Genomic DNA, 19,788 nt, shown 5'->3' with positions numbered 1-19,788 from the left:
GACCATTTGGGGAGTGAACTAGTGATGGACAGCCTCTCTCTCTTTATCTCTCTCTCTCCCCCCTCCTCTCTCTGTAACTTTGCCTGTCAAATAAATTACTCAAAAAAAAAAAAAAAAAAAAAAAAAAAAGAAGGAAGCCTGTTGGGGAAAGTAACTATGGGAGGGAAATCCTAGGAAAGTAGCAGGCGTGGAAAGTGCAGTGGAGTACCCGGTGCACCTGCCTTGCCTCTGGGCGCCAGTGTCTCCTTTCTGCACGCATCTCCCAGTCCTGTGGTTGCTCACTGTTTTATGAGCAGTATGGGCCAGGTTTCACCCCACGGACCTTGCTGGGGCCTGGCCACAGCTGGCTCTCAGCACAGTTGTTGTCTGATCCAGGGCTGAATCCAGGACAGGGGTTTTGTTGAGGGGCAGGTGGGCCCCAGGAGTTGAGTCTGCACTTGCAAGGTCCATCTGGAAGGAACATTGGGGCCATCACATCCTAGGCCACCTGGGTACGTGAGCCTCCCAAATCACACAGACGCCCCAGGGCGAGGCAGACCTTGGTCCCGGGATTCCCGAGTCTCAAGTGCTGTCTTGTATTTTTTCTAGCAGCTTTATCCATATATGGATATCTGATAACGACATGATATGCTCAGTACTCTTGAACCTGTCATTCCATGAGACATAGATACCAGCTTTCTCTCTCCCTCTCTCTCTCTCTTATTTCTTTCTTTTTTAAAAGATTTATTTATTTATTTGAAAGTTGGAGTTAACAGAGAGAGGAGAGGCAGAGAGAGAGAGAGAGAGAGAGAGAGAAAGTCTTCCATCCAATGGTTCACTCCCCAGTTGGCCGCAACAGCTGGAGCTGCACCCATCCGAAGCCAGGAGTTTCTTCTGGGTCTCCCACATGGGTGAAGGGGCCCAAGGACTTGGGGCATCTTCCACGGCTTTCCCAGGCCATAGCAGAGAGCTGGATCGGAAATGGAGCAGCTCGGACTCAAACCGGCGCCCATATGGGATGGCTGGCACTACAGGCGGCGGCCCCAAGATACCAGCTTTTGTCTTCCACCTGTGGCTTCCCTTTCTCTCTTCTGGATTTTGCATTTGTCTTAGCTCCAAGGGAAAAAAAATGCCTTGCTGTGTTGGCATATTAGTTTGAAATAGGCGCACACACAGGGGTTTGTGCCTGAATAACAGAGCCCTTAGTGAGCTTTGTGGAAGTCGCAGTGTCCTAGGTAGTCACCCCCACCCGATTTCTAAGGTCACGCATGCTGTTGCCACAGCTGTGGGTCACCCACGTGTTTTTTATTCTCCTGTGTTGTTCCTGTGTGGACCCCTTAGGGTTTGGGATGGCTCCCAAGCAAATGGCTCCAGTTAACTCTAATTTTAACTTTTTACAAGCTGTCACTAGGCTTTCCCATGTTGCTTCACTTATGGGAAGCATTGAGCCATTTCCTAATTTAATGATAGTTAAACATCCTTAGCCTTAGAAATCCGTTGTGAAACATTTCCAATTAAGATTAATTGGGATTATGTAAAATATGAGGTGGATGGTTGTGGGCTGGTGACTGAGCGCTGCCAGCTCCATGCAGCCGGGCGGGGGAGGGCCGTCTGGAGGAAGCGGCTGGCTCTGAGGCCCAGAGCAGGGTCAAAGCTCCGTCTTTGCACGTGGACCCTCTCTGGTCAAGTCCGTTTTGCCTTCTGCTCATCACTGCTCAATTTCTAGTTAATCCCTTCTGAGTCCTAGTACGTTCCGGACTACAGCCTCAAGTGAGCTAGTTCTGCTGCTGTCTGAGTTTGCTTTTCAATGCCAGGAAGATTGTTAATATCTAGTGGATGTGCTGTCCAGTGACTGGAAGTTTCTAGACATCTCAGTGGTTTCTGAGTTAGAGCTGTGGCGAGGAGGCCTTGGGCTTGACCTCTGCGGCCAGGTGACTCTGTGTTGTGGGCAGGCCATCTGGTGCCTCGTGGGGTGTCACGTGTGTTACTGAAGTTATGTCAACTCTCTGAGGTCATGACCACCCCCATCTTACAGATAAACAAACTGAGGCTTGTAGAAATTAGAGAATTTGCCTAAGGTCATGATGAACAGAGTGGGGCTCGACCGGGCCTCTCGTCCTTAGCTATGTGTTCCACCCTCAGTGTGGTGCTGCCCTTCTCCCCGTGTCACTGTGGCCTTGGCCGAGGCCTGTGGCCGTGGAAGGGTTGCCAGAATGTTTCACGAAGCAAACAGGTGATAAAGTTTCTAAGTTTCTGGTGTGTTTTTTTTTTTTTTTTTCCTTTTTCTTTGCAAGGCAGCTGGGTTGGTTGTGTCTTGAGTAAAGAAAGTTTTTTTTGTTTTGTTTTTTAAGGCAGCCAGCTGAGTATGCCATCTTAAAATCTGAACCTGAGGCCGGCGCCGCGGCTCACTAGGCTAATCCTCCGCCTTGCGGCGCCGGCATACCGGGTTCTAGTCCCGGTCGGGGCACCGATCCTGTCCCGGTTGCCCCTCTTCCAGGCCAGCTCTCTGCTGTGGCCAGGGAGTACAGTGGAGGATGGCCCAAGTCCTTGGGCCCTGCACCCCATGGGAGACCAGGAGAAGCACCTGGCTCCTGCCATCGGATCAGCGCGGTGCGCCGGCCGCAGCGCGTTACCGCGGCGGCCATTGGAGGGTGAACCAACGGCAAAAGGAAGACCTTTCTCTCTGTCTCTCTCTCACTATCCATTCTGCCTGTCAAAAAAAAAAAAAAAAAAAAAAAAAAAAAAATCTGAACCTGAGTCTGGGTGTTAGGGTCCGGGGCCCCCGGCCTGCGGGAGAACAGACGGGGCTGCCCAACGCCTGTGTTTCCTTGCAGCCAAATGCGGCGCTCGGGGGTCCCTTGTGTGTTCAGTGGGACTCTGGAGCTTGTCGATGCAGAACTCAGAAAATCCTGGAGTTGACCTGAGTGGAGCAGGCCCCAGACTCAGACCGCACGTGGCTCTCTGCTGGGTGGCTGTGGGGCCCACGTCGGCTTCACTGGCCCACACGAAGGTGTCTGCTGGCTTACGTGGCCTGCCTTTCTCACCCTGCTCCCGTGTGCCGTCCGCCCTTACCTGTGGTCCTGCCTCCTCTGAGCATGCCTTTTGTGGTTCGGGCGACTGGCCCAGGGTGACTCGTGGCATAGATGGTGAATGAGGACGGCATTGTGAAGCACTCAGTGCGTAGCTTTGAAACGGTGCCCAGGAAGCAAGGTAGTTCTTACCCTCCCAGATATGAAGTGTGTTGCACGCGTCGTCCACCTTGCCAGCTGAAGGGAGCTCCCCACTGTGGCATGGCTCTGGTGTTGGTCAAGCGTGCAGTTGACCAAACTTTAGCTGAAGGATTGAAGCACTTCTCAGCCTCTGCGTGCGTCTTGCCTTGTTCACCTCGCTTTTCCCTCCGGTGTGGAGCTCATCAGGGGAGTGGGCTGCAGTTGCCTGGTGTTTATATGCAGGTTACAGCAGAGGGAAACTCGCTGAGCGAGCTCACCGGGGACCCAGCCGGGAACTTCCATGCTTGCAGCCTCCCAGCCCAGCTGCGCAGACGGGAGGCCGGTGAGGGAGCTTTCTGGACTCTCCCGCCTGCCTCCTGCTTTTTCAGAGTCTGGACAGAGACTGCCATCAAAGGTGCAGGCATCCCCGACCGGTCCCCTGCAGGTGCATGCGGGGCGGGCAGAGGGCCCATTGCAGGGCTCCCTGGGTCTTAGGATACCTTGGGCAAATAGCAAGTGCAACAGTGCTTTGTCAAAGGAGTTTTTGTTTTTCTGCTGTGAAAAGATGGCTTAGATGCTTTTCTTTCTCCCTCCACAGAGTGACCAGCAGCTGGACTGTGCCTTGGACCTAATGAGGCGCCTGCCTCCACAGCAGATTGAGAAGAACCTCAGCGACCTGATCGACCTGGTGCGTGCCCTCCTCACGTGCTTCCCTTTGAGCCTGCCGTCACAATCGGACGCTTTCTGTAGCTGTTTCCGTGCAGAATTCAAAACACCACGGGGCCCCGCGACCCCTCCCAACAGAGTTAATTCCACATGGTAGTCTTCTTAGAACCATCCTCGTTGGTGAAGGCAGGATAGGAGTTCTGGCGTGGATCGCCGTGGGTCAGCCTCCCCGGCCACCTTGTCTGCAGTGCTGCAAGGTAGCACTTGGGCACCAGGAAGGCGAGGACAGACGTCCAGCAGGTGCCCACGGGGCAGTGTCAGGCACTTAGCCGCCCTGCCCACTGTTGGGTGAGCTTCTCCAGCCAGTGCAGTGGGAGCATCCACCCTGCAGGATGCTTCAGTGGCCCAGAGTGGGATGGTCTGACAGACAGCAGTTGGCTTTTGTTTTTTAAATTATTTATTTTTATTTTATTTGAAAGAGGAATGATCGATTGATCTTCCATCTGCTGCTTTACTCCCCGGTTGCCTACAACGGCTGGGGCTGGACTAGACCAAAGTCAGGAGCCCGGCACTCCCATCTGGGTCTCCCACGTGGGTGATCCTGAGCCCTCCTCTGCCTCCCAGAGTGTGCATTAGCAGGGAGCTGGATCAGAAGCGGAGGAGCCTGGACTTTCTGCAGGCATCCTGAACAGCAGCCTGATCAGCACTCCAAACACCTGCCGTGAAAGTTGGCTTTTCAGGTGCTCATTTAAAAGTAGCCACTTCATTTTTAAAGTTTTTTTTTTTTTTTTTGTTATTAGAGTGATTAGTCTCCAAATGATGCCCCAGATTAACTGGCATTGTACTATTTGAAAATGCTCAGCGTATTCAAAAATATCTGTAATACCGAGGGGAAGGTTGAAAAGACATGAAATGAAATTGGGTCCCCAGAGGCCACCTGCTCGACATAGCTCATTCCGCCTGTGGGTGCTGGCCCTGGGTCTGGAACCTGGTCCTGAGTCCTGGCTCTGTTGTTTGCATGAATCCTGTGTCCTCCTGGGTGTAGTAGTTGTTGCTAAATGCGGCTCCTCAGGGAGGTGTCCTGGTTCATCTGCTAGACAGCTAACCAGGTTACTTAATTCCATTGTGTGAAGTCAGAACAGTTTTGCTAGGAAAAACTGCATGAGACTGGTGTTGTCACAGATCCAGCTCTTGGCGGCAGTGTGGGAGGCCCAGGGGGCAGCTGTCTGTGTGTGTGTAAGGGACACAGTCTCCCAGCCCAGAGGCAGCTGGGAGACTGAGCGGAGCCGGTGGAAGAAGTGGTGAACTTGCTGTGTTCTGCACGGAGCAGTTCAGGGGGGGAAGAGGAGGTAGTTTCTGAGGTCAGTGGCCCTGCCGCTGCAGTGAGCCTAGCATAGGTTCAGGATCGGGGTCCCATACCAAGGCGTGAGGGAGGGAGATCACTGGACTCTTGTATGAGGGCGTGGTGGGGTCGGAACGCAGCCCGTCTGCAAGGACAGCTGCCCTGTTAGGAGTGTGGCCCTCTGCGCTCGTTCTCACATTTTTTGGAGGAGCCATGCGCTGGGATTTTTGTGTGAAATACCCTCTCCCCCCCTTTAAATAAAGATTTCACAGAGAGAGGGAGAGACACAGAGAAAGGTCTTCCATTCGCTGATTCATTCCCCAAGTGGCCACAATGGCTGGAGCTAGGCCGATCCAGAGCCAGGAGCCAGGAGCTTCTTCCAAGTCTCCTACACAGGTTCAGGGGCCCAATCACCTGGGCCATCTTCTGCTGCTTTCCTAGGCTGTTAGCGGAGAGCTGGATCAGAAGTGGAGCAGCCAGGACATGAACCAGTGCCGCAGGGAGAGGCTTAGCCCACTGTGCCACAGCGCCAGCCCCCAAATTCCCTGATTTTTAAACCGTGGTCTGTTGGGAAGGTTGAATCTTGATTCTTCCCAGTCTGCTCCTGAGTGTGTGAGTGCATGGTGGGAGCAGGGCAGGCAGTGAGATCAGAGGATACGGTCCTTGTTAAAAACGGTGAAGCATCAAGTTGGGCCGGCGAGAGGCGGCCCTGGCTCGGCTGCCATGGCGACAGAGACTGCACGGCAGCGCGAGGCTTGGTGAGTGCTGGGTGCCGTTGCCCGGTCAGTGGTCGGCCACGGCCTTGGGCGGAAGCTGCAGGCAGAAGTGGTCTCGGGTCTGATCCAGCCTTCCACTGGGTGTGTTGCAGGCGCTGGTTTTTCTCGTGAACTCTGCGTGAGCATGTGTCTGGCTGGGTATAGACTTAGCTTGCCAGTTCAGTTGCTGCTAACCCAGCCTAGCCACGAGGGACGATGATCAGACTTCCCTGGGCAACTCTTGGCATTGCAGGGCGTTTTGTTCCTACACAGCCGGTGTTTCCACTCTTGTCTCAGAGACGGGCCTACAGCTGGTCAGCTGGTCCCTGTGCTCGGGTGCCATGTCCCTGGCCTCCACGGGATGTTGCCACACTGATGGGGTGTGAAGGAGAGGACCAAGAGCCATGTTGCACCACAGCCCGGGGTTAGTTTGTGGGACGGGGTGTTGGACACAGGTTGCAGGGCCAGGCAGAGTTGCCCTGGGTGGCATTGCACAGATGGCTGTCTTTCCATTTGTAACTTTGTCTTCTATAGTGGTGCTGGCTGGGGTAGTGCCGGACCAAGGCTGGGGGAGGTGGTTAGCATCTACTAGAGCTGGCGGTGCAGAGAGAGAACCCTAATCTTAATGCCCATCACAGCTGGGGATGGTGGGGGCCCGTTACTTGAGCCATTGCCGCTGCCTCCTAGGGTCTGTGTTAGCAGGAAGCTGAAGTCCGGAGCCAGAGGGGCACGGCACAGGCACTCCACCGTGACATGGAGGCATCTTGCCCACGAGGCCAAACGCCCTCGCCTGGGTTGCGTCTGTGTGTGTGATTTCTCACTTGATCTGTTTGCACAGCACCCGTCTCGGGTGCTGCCAGCCCTTTACTTGGTTAGACAGTTGAGAACGCAGGTGGTGGCATGGGCACTGGTGGCAGTGCCCAGAGTCCCAGGTCCTCCTGCTGGGGGGCTCTGCCTGCTGGGGACCGTTGGGTCCCCTCACGCATGCTGCTGCAGGGGTAAATGTGGCAGCACTTGGTGGTGTGAGTGGTGCTTGTCTGGAGAGAAAGCAGTCATTTGTTAGTAATGTTGAAACAGATGTGTGTGGAGATGCCTGTGAATGCACGTGGTTTGAAAACTGGAGACGGGAAAGAACCTCCCTTCTTAGAGCTGGGCCGCTTAGGATTAGCCGTCTGTTTTCCTCCGGAGCTTCGGGGGGCACCAGCTTCCCCGGCCGGGGTTGTGGGGAGGCCAGCCTTGGGGCCCACCTTCCACCTGAGGCTGGACCGGAGGCCCCGTGGGACCCCCGTTTTTGGAACTGCCTAATTGAAGCCTGATGGATGGCCGAGGAGAAACGGAGCGTGACTTCGGCAGATGAGGGGCCGCCGGGGCACGCCCCATTGCCGCCGGAGCAGGCGTGTGCGAAAGCCGCTTCTTGATGGAGGGGCAGCCTCGGCGGTCCTTGGCGGCGCAGGGCCTGTGTGAGGGGCGGCCGGCTGGCTTTGTCCTGGATCCTCTGAGTGGCCCAGAAGTCACCCCTGCCCTGCCTTCCCTGGGAATGACAGTCTTCTTTTTTAACTGAATTCGCAGCATTCCTTTGCCTGTCAGAGTTGGTCTGTGCTGAGTGTGCTGTGGTGGTTCTGAAGTTCACGTGCAGTCTTCGCTCCCAGAGCTGTAATTTCAGAAAATCCGCAGTTCGGAGTCTTCCCGAAAGCAGAGCGGTCAGGGCCTCTGTGCCGTGTGGCCTGGGACCAGTCAGTGTTTTCAAAGCACAGAGGCGCTGCAGCCATTCCTCCTTGCTCACCTGCCCAGAACCACGCAGGGGAGGGGTTGTTGTGAGAAAAGTCCGGCGTGAAGACTGACAAGAATGTTAGGGTGTGCCAGCGTTCCCCCAGGCGGAACGGCCGTGCTCAGAAGTGGGAGCCAGGGAGCTGTGGGGAGCTGATGCGGTCCTCCCGGGCTCCGGTTACAGAGCGGGGTCCAGACGAGGTGGGTGCTCGGCAGCCCCGCGCGCTCATCCTGCCGGCTCAGCGTTCCCAGCCCCAGGGCTTCAGCTGCCTCGGGATTCGGACGCGCGCTCTGATTGGTGGGCCGTGGCCTTCCTTTGCAGAGGGCCAGAACATCATTTTATTGCCTATTAATCCATTGTGCTGGAGTGGAGTCAGCTGCAGGCCGCTGGTGAGCTGTTTCAGAAGTGCCCTCCCGCCCGCGTGGCCCAAGAGTCATGTGATGTGAAGATGCTCCCTTGGCTCCTCACCTCTGGCCATGTATGGCTGTGCCCGGCGTGCTGGCAGCAGGAGTCGAAGCGTCTCGGCTGGAGGGTATTTTGAGCCCTGAGCTGAGGAGGGAGTTTGTTTCTGCAGATTGGCGCCCAGCGGGCCACCCGGCCTCTGCCTTTTTCAGAGCAAACCAAAAATAGCCATAAATCTGTTGAACCAGGCAAGGAAGGCGCTGCTTGCAAACACGGGTCACTTCCTTTAAATTCCTGCTCCTGCGTCTTCCGGTAGTCCCCCGAAGCCCCAGCTCCTGGGTGTGCCCAGATTCCACCCCGGCGAGGGGTATCGGGGCTGGGCCAGCTGCCAGAGTGTCCTGGCCAGGCCCGGGGGGTAGAGGTGGGTGAGACATCCCGCCTTCAGCCGGGAGCGGGGAGTCGACAGCCTACCCAGCCTTCATTTCAGCAGAGTCCTCTTAGCCGAGATGGCCCTGCAGAAGCAGAGGGCCGCGTGCCTCGGCAGGACCCGCGCTCCGACGCGCCCGGCCCAAGCGGCGGGCTGGCTGCGGGGAGCACCGCGTGTGTGCTCAGTGAACCGGGGACCCCGTGGGGACCAAGGCTTGTTCCCGTGAATCTGCTCCCCACGGAGCGGCCAGCAGAGACAACTCACGCACTTCTGGTGGGGAGATTAAGGTCCACACTGCTTGGTAGTTCGTTCACACTGTGAGTAGCAGGATACCCTGCTGATCAGAACGGTTGGTGTGTGCTAAGCAGCCCGCTTCACACTGGTCTCCCAGGGGCTCTTTCCCGGGACAGCCGTGGTGGAATGAGTCCTAAGACTGCTCTGTCCCCAGGGGGTGAAAGCCTGCTGGACACGGGACCGAGGCAGCGCCGCCGGCCCTGGGGATCCCGAAGGCCACGTCTGTTTCAGAGGGCAGGCCTGGCGCTTGCGCCTCACCGGCTTCCCTGCGTCGCAGGTGTGACTGCAGGGGTGAATGAGACGAGCCTCCTTCTGGATGGGCCGTTCCTGGAGGGGACCTGGTGGCCAGCTCACTCGTGTGTCTGTTGCACAGGGGACAGAACAGGTCATTTCCTCAAGTGGTTTTCCTCGGAAGGTGCTACGGGGTCTGCAGTGGCTGTGCCGCCTTTAGGGCGTTGGCCCGCCCCTCCCGTGGTCTCCAGCCCCCTCTTCCTGGCCTGTGAGTGCTGCCTTCCCACCGGGGAGAGCAGATACACTTCTTCAGAGCTGGAGGGCAAATCCAAAAGTGCCTGCCCTGTGCAGACAATTTTATGTTTTATCTTAAAAAAAAAAAGTGTATTCCAATTTAAAACATGCCAGACTCCTAGTATAAACATTAATGCTCTTTCCACCAGAGCCTGCAGCCGAGCTGATGCTGTGGGAAGGTGGGCCCTGTCTCCCTGGGGCTCTGCCAGGCCAGCCTGCCACACTGGCCCTGTGCACCTCAGTGGGAGAGCCTCAGCTGCCCAGGGCCCGGCGCCCGCTCTGGGGTACACAGCCCTGATGCCCAGGGCTGGTGCCAGTTGATTCCCTGTGCCTCGGGAGGTTCCCTAGGATGGGGATGGGGAAGGGGAACTTGCCCCCCACTCTCTGGTCCATCCCAGGCCTGCTCCAGGTCTGCTCTGCCGGCCGGATGTTGTGTGCAGAGCAGGAGCGGGGAGCAGATGGGACGACTGGCCCTGGGCTGCACCCCTGGCGTCTCTGTTGTCTGAGGTTGCAGAGCTGTCCCGGGCTCTCTTGCAGCAGACGCTGGGCTGCAGTTCCCCTTTTACAAGGGGAAGCGCGTTCCAGCCAGGGGCCTCCAGCAGTATTTTAATGAGCTCCATGCTTGGAAAGTTGTGCTGAGCCTTTGCCCGCGAGCCTTCTGCACTTGGATGGACTGCAGCTGTGGGGACTGAAGCCGGAGCAAGCAAGAAAGCAGACGCTGGCTTTAGGGACTGAGCTGGCCTCTGTCCCCTGCCCCGGGCCACCTCCTGGTGCGGCCTCTGATTATGCCGAGGTGGCAACAAGGACGAAGTGGGATTTGCTGAGAAAGAGCAAAGAGGCATTCTGGGTGCCCTCAGCTGCCCTGCCCCTACCCCGCCCCAGTGTGGCCAAGGAGCGAGGCTGAGTGAACGGAGAGGGCTTGACTCTTGTGTGTGCGCACGCGCACCTTGGAGAACCAAGACTGTCTCCATGAGCCTGCAGTGACCATAGATTCCCCGTGATATCGGGCCTGACGTTCTCCGGAGCCTGGCGCTTTGAGAGTTCTCCGTTTCCGTCCTGGTGTTTGAGATAACCAGCTAGCATGGCTGCGTTGAGTCTCCTCCTTCCTCCCCCACACGGTCTTCTTGGGTAAACGACTGGAGAAATAGATAGCGTTAATGGGGACCCACAGGTGTTAGCAGCATTGATGACCTGGCCTGTGCAGAGCCAGCGTGTAGCTGGGGAGACTGAGGAAGCGAAGGGACAGGGACTTCCCAGAGCCTCTGCCTGACTCGTGACTGGGGTGACGGGTGCCAGAGCAGCTCTTAACTCCAGCTGCTCTCCACTGAAGCGGCCTTAAACGTGAAGACATGGTCGGGTGCCACGTGATGAGGGTGGGGGGAGGACAGTCACCTTGGGACTGATGAGAAAAAGGCTCTCGCCTTCTCCCCCCCTGCTGGGGGCTGGAAGAGCCATGGCAACGCTGCCTGATCCAGCAGCCCCGTGGGAGCGTCAGTCCAGGGGCTGAGCCTCCTCGGCCCACGGCGCTGGGCGCTGGGTGTGGTCAGGGGAAGGGCACCATGCCCAGGCGTGAGTGGCCTGTCGTGGTTCTGAGTTTATCTGCAGCAAATGTGAAACTGAAAGCAGTGCACTCCAAGAACACGTGCGGGCTGCCTTTGAATTGCGGGCCCTGCGTGTCCAGTTAGAATGGATGAGCGGGGGGAGGGGGTGGTGGCAGGGATCCCACTGCGCCATCTAGGGGCAAGCAGGCCGTGGGAAGGCACCTGTCGCGCTCACACTGAGTGACAGAGGCCACTGGAACCAGGTGGAGAACTGAGGCTGCGGCAAGGGATGGTCATCTCCGTGGGGACTGACCGGTGGTGCGGTGGAGGAAACAGATGTCCTGCCAGTGTTTCCAGAGGACTAAAGAGCTAGCTGTACAACCGGAAAGAACCCGAGAGAGAACCTCTGACATTTGGTGTTGACGTGGCAGGGCCTCTGTGAGGCTATGAGACGTGTACGCTGATGGCAGGACACAGCTTTGCATGCAAACTGAATTCACGGAGTGACACTGACGGCAAGGGACACATTCAGAACTGTCTGCACCGCATGGCAATGAACGTAGCCACTTTTTCTTCTCTTTTTTTTTTTTTTAAGATTTATTTATTTATTTATTTGAAAGGCAGAGTTACAGAGAGGCAGAAAGAGTCTTCTGTCCATTGATTCACTCCCCAAATGGCCGCAACAGCCAGAGCCATGCCAATCCGAAGCCAGGAGCTTCTTCCAGGTCTGCCATGCGGGTGTAGGGGCCCAAAGACTTGGGCCATCTTCTGCTGCTTTCCCAGGTGCATTAGCAGGGAGCTGGATTGGAAGTGGAGAAGCCAGAACTTGAACCGGCGCCCAGATGGGATGCCGGCACTGCAGGTGGCGGCTTTACCTGCTATGCCACAGCACCGGCCCCCGAAGGTGACCTGTTGACTCATCAGAACACCTTCCAAGGTGGTTCCTGTCGTCATCCCCATCAGGCAATGGAGGAGGGGCTTCAGCAGCATGGAATGATGGAACCATGCTCGGACCCCAGGCGGCCTCACTCTGGGGGCATTGCCATCCTTGGCAAGGAAGTGGGCATAACTCTGTGGGAACAGAGAGCCAGCTGCAGAGTCAGGTGACTCACGGAGGAGGGCACCTAGGTGTGTGGGACACACGACTTTGGCCCCACCAGCAGCCGGAAGAGGCCAGGCGAGCCACGGCAGGCCCCTCCTCGTGTGCTCAGCAGGTAGCTCCTGCTGCGTGGCCCGTGGCTTGTGCGGCTCCTGATTGTCTACAGGCGACGCCTCCCCTTGGCAGTGAGTCTTTCGGAAGAGTGCAGGGAGTGACTGGGTGAAGCCAAGAGGGGGTGAAGCCCCTGTGTTGGCTCATTGAAGGTTCTGAGAAGTCCTGACGTTAAATAAGATAGAAGAGGGGCCGGCACTGTGGTGCAGCCAGTAAAGCTGCTGCCTGTAGTGCTGGCATCTCATATGGGCGCCAGTCCAAGTCCTGGGGGCTCCACTTCCGATCCAGCTCTCTGCTATGGCCTGGGAAAGCAGCAGAAGATGGCCCAAGCACTTGGGCCCCTGCACCCGTGTGGGAGACCTGGAAGAAGCTCTTGATTCCTGGCTTTGGATCGGCCCAGCTCTGGCCATTGTGGCCATCTGGGGAGTGAACCAGAACTCTCTCTCTCTCTCTCTGTCTGCCTCTCTGTAATGCTGCCTTTCAAATAAATAAATCTTAAAAAAAAAAAAAAAAAAAAGAGAGGGGACCTGTTTTAGCCCAGCGTCTCCAGACTCATGTCTATGGAGTGCACTCAGGGAAGGGTGGGGATCCTGGGATGCTCCGGACCTGCACAGCCACGGCCTGGGTTCTGGACGCTGTTGACAAGACCTTGTGTGTGTGATGGGAGCCGAGGTTTTTGTTTTGTGACTGGTGAAAGGAGCTAGAAAGAATCGCAATTTTCCCTGAACTTCTTTCTGCAGATAGGGAACTGCTCCAGAACACGTGTGGTCCCTGGGGTGGGGGAGGTGGCGGGGCGGGAGCTAGGTGTGCGTGGGGTGGTGTCCTAGAGAATCTTACTGGGAGTGAGGAGGCCCAGGGCTGACTTGGGTGTGCCCCACCCTGCCTTGGAACGGCAGGCCCCTCTGGGCTGTAGGCTGCTCTCCGTGGAGCGTGGCCTAGTGGTCTCTATGGGCCAGAACTTTGAAGAGCATCGTCGTGGATACTCTTCTGTTGAGGCCACTGTGTTCCGAGCCCACTTTGGCTGGCAGAAGAGGTGTCCGTTCTCAGGTGTGTGGGCGCGTCATCTGCCCTAGGCAGCGTGGGCGGAGCGGGCAGTGCGGGCAGTGCCCCCGCAGGTCTCCAGGCCTTGGCGGCTCACTGTCACAGGGCTAAATCCTGTCTGGGTGCCTTCCGGCTGTGAGACTTCCCCTCCCTCGGGACCCCTTCTGCTGGCCCACAGGCAGCCCTCCCTCCCCTGTGTCTGCTCCCTTCCACTGCCAGTGCAGCAGAGGGTCCACCAGTCACCCCGGGGACCTCCAGTCCACGGCTCTGCCCCTCTGGGCTCCTCCTGAGTTGTTTGGTCACTGCGGGAGGCTGCTGACCTGCCAGTACCTGTTCTTGCCCCTTGATGCACACAGTGCCTGTGAGGTGCACCTGCCAGTTTGTGTTGTTCACTTCCCAGGAAGCAGAGCCGTTATTTAGTGCCCCACCCCCACCCGCACCCCGTCATTCGCCAGTGTTAGTGTCCTCGGGAATCAGGGCTCTCAGGTTTCTGGCTTGGTGTTTCTGGCTAGCTGGTTGGCCTGAGGCGTCCACTTGGGGGCATTGTGGTAGGAGATGGTTGAGGGCTCTGGCCTTCACCACGTCTTGGCTGTGTGAACCTCTGAGCCCCTTTCCTCATTGGTGAGTTGGGTATGATGATGCTGAGCTCACAGATGGAGGTGGTGGATGTAAAGCTCCTAGCGTAACACCTGGCTTGCGGTGGCTGCCTTCCTGGGGTCTCATCAGACTTGCACAGAAGATCCGCTCGTGTCCTGGCTGCTCAGAGGCAGGTGTTACATGCCAGGTGTCCTTACCTTTTCAGCTCACGCAAAGTGCGTGTGAAGTTCCCCTTCTGGGCCCATTTCACAGATGTGGAAACTCAGAGGCTTCACGGGTTGGGCCCAGTCTGACCAGTGATGAGTATGCAGCAAGATGGGACTGGCCCCAGGCCTGTGCGGCCCCACTGTGCCCACCGCTGCTCCAGGAACGGCTGTTTCCTTGTCGCGCAGGTCCCGGCGACGGCTGACTGTGGACGCACACGTCTTCGCGGTTATTCGCGCCGGCAGTGTAGTTTCCCCTCCCTGCGTTGAAGGCGTCTTGTTGTGGCCTTCCCTCATTAACGATGAAGTGCTGATGGAGATGGAGGCGTCCAGGGTAATGAGCATGTGGCCCGCGGCCAGGCCGCCCCTCCCCCAGCAGCCCTGCCTCCCCTCCCCTCCCCTGTGGGCCACTGGCCCCCTGTCGTGCCGGACACGTTTTATTCGCTAATCAGACGGTTGCGGGTGCCCCTTTGCCACATCTGTCGCTGCCTTCCTGGGCCTGTGGAGCTTACAATTAAGGCTCATTAGAGACCCCGTCAGTCACCACACGCACACAGCCTGCCTCCCGAGGCCTGGCCGGGGGGCCGGTGTGCCTTGGCGGGGGCTTCCTTGCCCCGGCCCCTGAAGTCAGCCTCTCCACAGATGCTGAGCACGTTCGAGAAGTCCTGTGTGTGCAGGAGGCAAGGCCGCAGACTCGGGGTCCTCGCGGGCCCATTACCTTTTATGTAATTGAAACCTTCAAGCTAAGAGCAGGATTGAAGTCACAGATGGCGGTGGTAGGAGTCTCGTCCGATGGAGGCTTTGGAACGAGGATCTGACAGCAGGCCGCTCGGAGAGGAGATCCTGAGCCAAGTCTAGAAGAGATTTAATTACCATTAATCTCTCTCTCCTTTCTGGAATGTATTGGGACACTTAATTAGCATTGACTGGAAGAAAAGAACACTCTTAGTTCAGAACAAAACCTTCGCCGAGACGCACCCTGGCCGGGAGTGGTTCTCCTGCCCGCGAGTGGGTTTGCCTTCTGAGCACGCGCTGAATGGACACTAAGAGTGGGTTGGTGCTGTTGTGCCCCCTCCCTGACCTTCCCATGGCCACACCCTGCGGGGTGTTGGCCTCTGGCACTTGGAGTGAGTTGTGTCAGCAGCGCTGAAGCCAGCAGCCCTCTGGGGACCTTAGCACGGGGCCCCGCCATCAGCCCACCGTCTCCCAGCCCTGAGACAGGGGTGTCTCACCTGAGACGAGGGGACAGCAGTGCCTCAGGAGACCTCAGCCCCACCCGTCGGGCTGGCCCGGGCAGACCGCGTCTGTCTCAGGAGCACAGAGCCGTGAGGTGGCTGGGTCTGGATGCTCCTGGAAATCTAGGTGGCCCTGAGTTAGCTACCTGGGCTCGAGCCTCAGTTTCCACATCTGTGCAATGGGAGAATTACAGACTTTCTCGTCCTCAAGGAGGAGGATGGTTGCGAGCACTGAAGGAAGGAGTCTGGGGGCGGTGCCTTGCGGTGCAGATCAGGGCTGACGGCAGTGGTCCAAGAGGAGGTGACGGGAGCGTGAGTGACTGTAGGAGGGGTCTGGTGTCACCAGCAGGTCGATGCTCTGCCCCTCCCTTGAGTGGCCTGCCAGTGCCGTGTCCAGGGTGGTGGGAGGCGGCACTGTCCTGCGGGAATGCTCAGATCTCGCCGTCACAGTGGGCTTTGCTGCCGTCGTGGGTGCTAAGCAGGACCTGACGGGGCCTGACGTGAAAAAGCTACGGAGCGAGAGAGAACTTCCATCCACTGGTTCACTCCCCAAATGACCAACAGCCAGGGCTGGGCTAGGCCACAGCAAGTAGCCAGAGCTCCATCCGGTCTCCCACATAGGTGACCAGCTTCTGCTGCCTTCCGGGCACATTAACAGGGAGCTGGATCAGAAGGGGAGCAGCCAGGACCGGAAACCCACACTCCAATACAGGATGCCGTTGTCCAAGTGGGGGGCAGCTTAACCTGGCCACCCCCTCAGAGGTCACTTTTAGAGAGGCTTCATGCCCCACCTGGCCTGCTGGGTGAGGGGGTGTCCAGATCCTCATGAGCATCGCAACGGCTGCCAGGCGCCTGCGTGCCCAGCCGGTGCTCCGCGGCGCACTCATGATCGTGTCCCTTTGGGGCTGGACGATGTCCTCAGGGTCCAGCTCCCAGGGTGCGCTGGGTGCAGGCTCCTCGTGCTGGCCCCGAGGCCCGTGCCCCGTCCTGCGGGGCCTTCCCTGGGCCTCCTCTGCACACGGCTCTGCTCCCCTGGCTGCTCGTCCCCCACACTTGTGCTTGGGCCTCGCTGCCTCCCACCTCGCCCAGCCACACATTCGCTGTGCTGCCCATTGGAGTCGTTAGGTTATAGGATGAGTTCTGTTCACCTTGGGTCCCCCGTGTCACACACACACACGGACATGTGGCAGACACCTGCCTGGGCCCCTGCTGATCTACAGCACTGGCATCCAAGTGACAGGACAATGCTTGTCTTTTTTTTTTTTTAAGATTTGCTTGTTTATTTGAAAGAGTTACAGAGAGGCAGAGGTGGTGGGTAGGGTCTTCCATCCACTGGTTCACTCTCCAAATGGCCACAATGGCCAGAGCTGGGCCAACCCGAAGCCAGGAGCCAAGAGCTTCTTCCAGGTCTCTCACATGGGTGCAAGGCCCAAGCACTTAGGCCATCTTCTGCTGCTTTCTCAGGCCGTAGCAGAGAGCTGGATCAGAAATGGAGCAGCCAGGACTTGAACTAGTGCCCATATGGGATGCCAGCACTGTTGGCAGCAGCTTTACCCGCTACGCCACAGCACTGGCCTCAGTGCTTAAGTCTTTAAAGAGCTCTTGGGGAGGCAGATACCCAGAGGTGTATAAGGCAGGCTGCACACCTCAATCCGAAAATCTGAAGTCTAGAATGCTCCGAAATACGACACTTCGGCGAGCCAGTGTGACAGCATGCGTGGAAGATTCCACACCCAGCCTCGTGTGAGAGGTCACTGTCTGAATGCAGGCGCCCTGAAAAACTACAAAAATTGCCTTCAGGCTGTCTAAGGTGGGTTCCATCCATGAGTACAAAAACTGTACAAAAATTGCCTTCAGGCTGTCTAAGGTGGGTTCCATCCATGAGTACACATTCATTCTGTGGATGCAGATATTCCAGAATTTAGAAGAAAATCCAAAATCTGAAACGCTTCTGGTCTCCAGCATTTTGGATAAGGGACGCTCCAGTGGTACAAGGATTCTGGACAACCTGCCCAAGACTCACTCACGCCCGCCTGCCCCTGGGGAGTGGGCTTCAGAGAAAGCGCGCTCGTGCGGAGGTGGCGCCTGAGCCTCGCCTCCCCGGGTGACCAGAAGGGGCCAGCCGGGCAGAGGCGGAATGGGAGTTGGGCTCTCATTCAGGCCTCACAGGCCCCTGCCAGAAAGCAGGTTGGAGCTGGGGTTTTGCCGAGGGTCTGTTCTGAGCTCCCACTGCAAGTTTGTGGACGGGTCAGGGACCGGATGGACGCCTCACCTGCAAGTCGAAGGCGACACCTGAGCCCTGCACCCTCGTGAGCCCCAGGTGCCCCCACCCAGGGAGCAGTGGCCCTGTGGGTTCTGATGAGGCAGAGTGCTGCCTCGAGCTGCCAGTGCCATCCTAGTCCTGCATGAGCCCCTCGGGCATTGTGAGCTTCTCCTGACTCGTCATCTGTGTCTCCCGGACCCTTTGGTTTTGGCAGAAGGAGGGGTGGAGGCCTAGGCCGCTGGATGGTAGCTCTCCTCTTAGCTGCTGGGGGACACGGGGCAGCCTCGGAAGCAGAATTTGCTGGCTCACAGTGCATGGGACTCTGGGATCTCCCCAAAAGGAGGGCTTGGGCGGTGGCAGCTGTTGGGAGGCCAGGAGGCAGGTGAGCAGATGTCGTCGTGGCTGGAGTGGGGAGGCCTGGGGACGTGCAGGATGTCAGAACCTCCCTGGAAGCACTTGTGACTCCCTGCAGCTGGATCTGAGGGGTTTTGTGTTCTTTTCAATTTTGTTTCTGCCTTAAACACCCGGAGAGCTTTGCTCTGCGGACAGCGAGTCCAGGCTGCGTTCCCGCCCGGGCCAGGTGGTCCTCCCTTGGCTTTCCAAGGGTCACCTGGGGCTACTGTGTGTGCGCCGCGTTCTTGGCGAGCGTGTCGGGCACAGTCGGAACTTGCTGACTGCCCGTTGCTTTCCACGTCCCTTCTGGTCTGGAGACCGGGGGAGATGTGCAGGTTGCTCTGCAGCCTTTGCGAATCTCCCTGGTAGAGGCCCTCCCAGCTGTGTGCCGAGCGCCTCCGCCCTGTGTTTGTGTTTAAAATTCCATCTTTCCAAAATGTTTGCCATCAGCAGGTCTCCTGCAGAGCCCCCACTTTTGTTTGGGGAAACTTTTTTTTTTTTCCTTTTTGGTTTTTATTCTGCCTATTTACAGGAAATTTGAGTATCTTTAGAATTCTTTAGAATTATTGGTGAAAAATGCTTTGGCTTTTTTGTTTTGTCTGAGCATGGTGTGTAGACCTCGCTGTGGTGCTGGTATGTGGCAGGGGGTGCTTCTGGCATCCGCTGTTTCAGTTGGCACTCGACAGGCCTCCAGGTGGCTAAGCTGGGGAAATGAGCAGAAGTGCCTAGGCCTCTGGTGGTCCTGCTTTCGGGGCAGCTGGCCTCCCGGGAGGGATGGTCAGGACGAGCTGCTGCTCCGCAGATGTGGAGGGGGTGCTTGGCTGCTGTCCACTGGAGCTGGGAGGCACCGCTCCTCTGCAGAGCACGGAGACCTCTTCCTCAACATGTGCCATCATCCTTATCTCAGGAGCTTGATGGAGCAGCCCTGTCGCTGCTGGCGACCAGAGAGCAAGGCTTGGAGACCTTCCCTGGGGAGGCTGCAGCCTGCTCCGTTCCTTAGGTTCTGCCTCTGGTTTTGAGAAAGGTGAAGTGTCAGAGGGTGGTGGGGAGAGAGTCTGTTACCCCACAGGTCGCAGGAGGCCGGCGTCATGCGTTTCCCAGGGCTGTCGGCAAGCTGTCCTCTCAGTGCCGGGACAGGGTGCCCGGATCGCCCCTAGGACATGTCTGGCTTTGGAGACAGAAGATCTGGTGTTCTCAGTCTGCTTCCCCGATGTTTGAAACAGGCCAGGAGTGGGCCTGGGGCGCATGAGCGTCCTGTGGACTCTGGGGTTGTGCTGTCCCGGCTGCAGGATCCTGGGCTTCGGATGCCATCCCACACCACTGCTCTCCGAGCTGGTGTGCGAGGGGCTGCTGGGCTGGTGAAGACCTGTGGGTGATGGGGACGGACAGGACGCCTCTCCTGGCCGAGGACATCGCTCCTGTACAGGTGTGGACAAGTTTTCATTTGAACACGGAGTTCATGGGGAGGCTTAGGCGGTCGCCAGCCCTTCTCCCTTGTGCTACGATCAGTCCAGCCCACTGCCTAGGTCTGCCTGTGTCCCAAGGCTGGACCAGGACAGCTCTTGCATTGTAGAGGGAAGAGACCGTGTCATGTGTGTCAGTCCCCTTAAAACACTGGTTTGTTGTGACACAGGAGCCCTGGTTTGTAAGGTAGCTACAACCGCGAGTGAAGGAGATGGTGGCACCGCCTGGGGTCCCTGACCTCCAGGCCCTCTTTGCTGACCTAGACCGAGGCCGTGTAGCTGCTCTGAGCTGTATTTGCGTCCAGCCCACTGCTCCCCGGGTGTGAGCCGTGGGGCACCCACATTATTCTCTCTGCCTGGAGTACCTTGAGTCTTTCCTGCAAGACTTTTCTCCAGAGCAGCTGTCCGAGCTGTGCAGCGTGCAGTCTACCTTCTGAAGAGTGCACACTCGCGGAGCTGTGTGGCCCTCCGGGTG

The 19,788-nt window shown here is 57.6% G+C and overlaps 1 protein-coding gene across 2 annotated transcripts in view; it reads left to right on the top strand.

Moving 5' to 3' along the window:
* CAPZB (capping actin protein of muscle Z-line subunit beta) overlaps nt 1-19,788 on the top strand; it is a 122,108-nt gene that overhangs the window by 56,029 nt on the left and 46,291 nt on the right. For both annotated transcript variants that reach the window (XM_062190539.1, XM_062190538.1), the window contains exon 2: nt 3,787-3,876. In XM_062190539.1, coding sequence (XP_062046523.1) covers nt 3,787-3,876 — 90 coding nt within the window. The remainder of the gene's footprint in view (nt 1-3,786; nt 3,877-19,788) is intronic.

This window comes from Lepus europaeus, chromosome 5, assembly GCF_033115175.1.
Source record: "Lepus europaeus isolate LE1 chromosome 5, mLepTim1.pri, whole genome shotgun sequence".
Taxonomy (NCBI): domain Eukaryota; kingdom Metazoa; phylum Chordata; class Mammalia; order Lagomorpha; family Leporidae; genus Lepus; species Lepus europaeus.
Note: the sequence above shows the minus strand (reverse complement) of the source record. Positions and strands in the feature narration are given on the sequence as shown.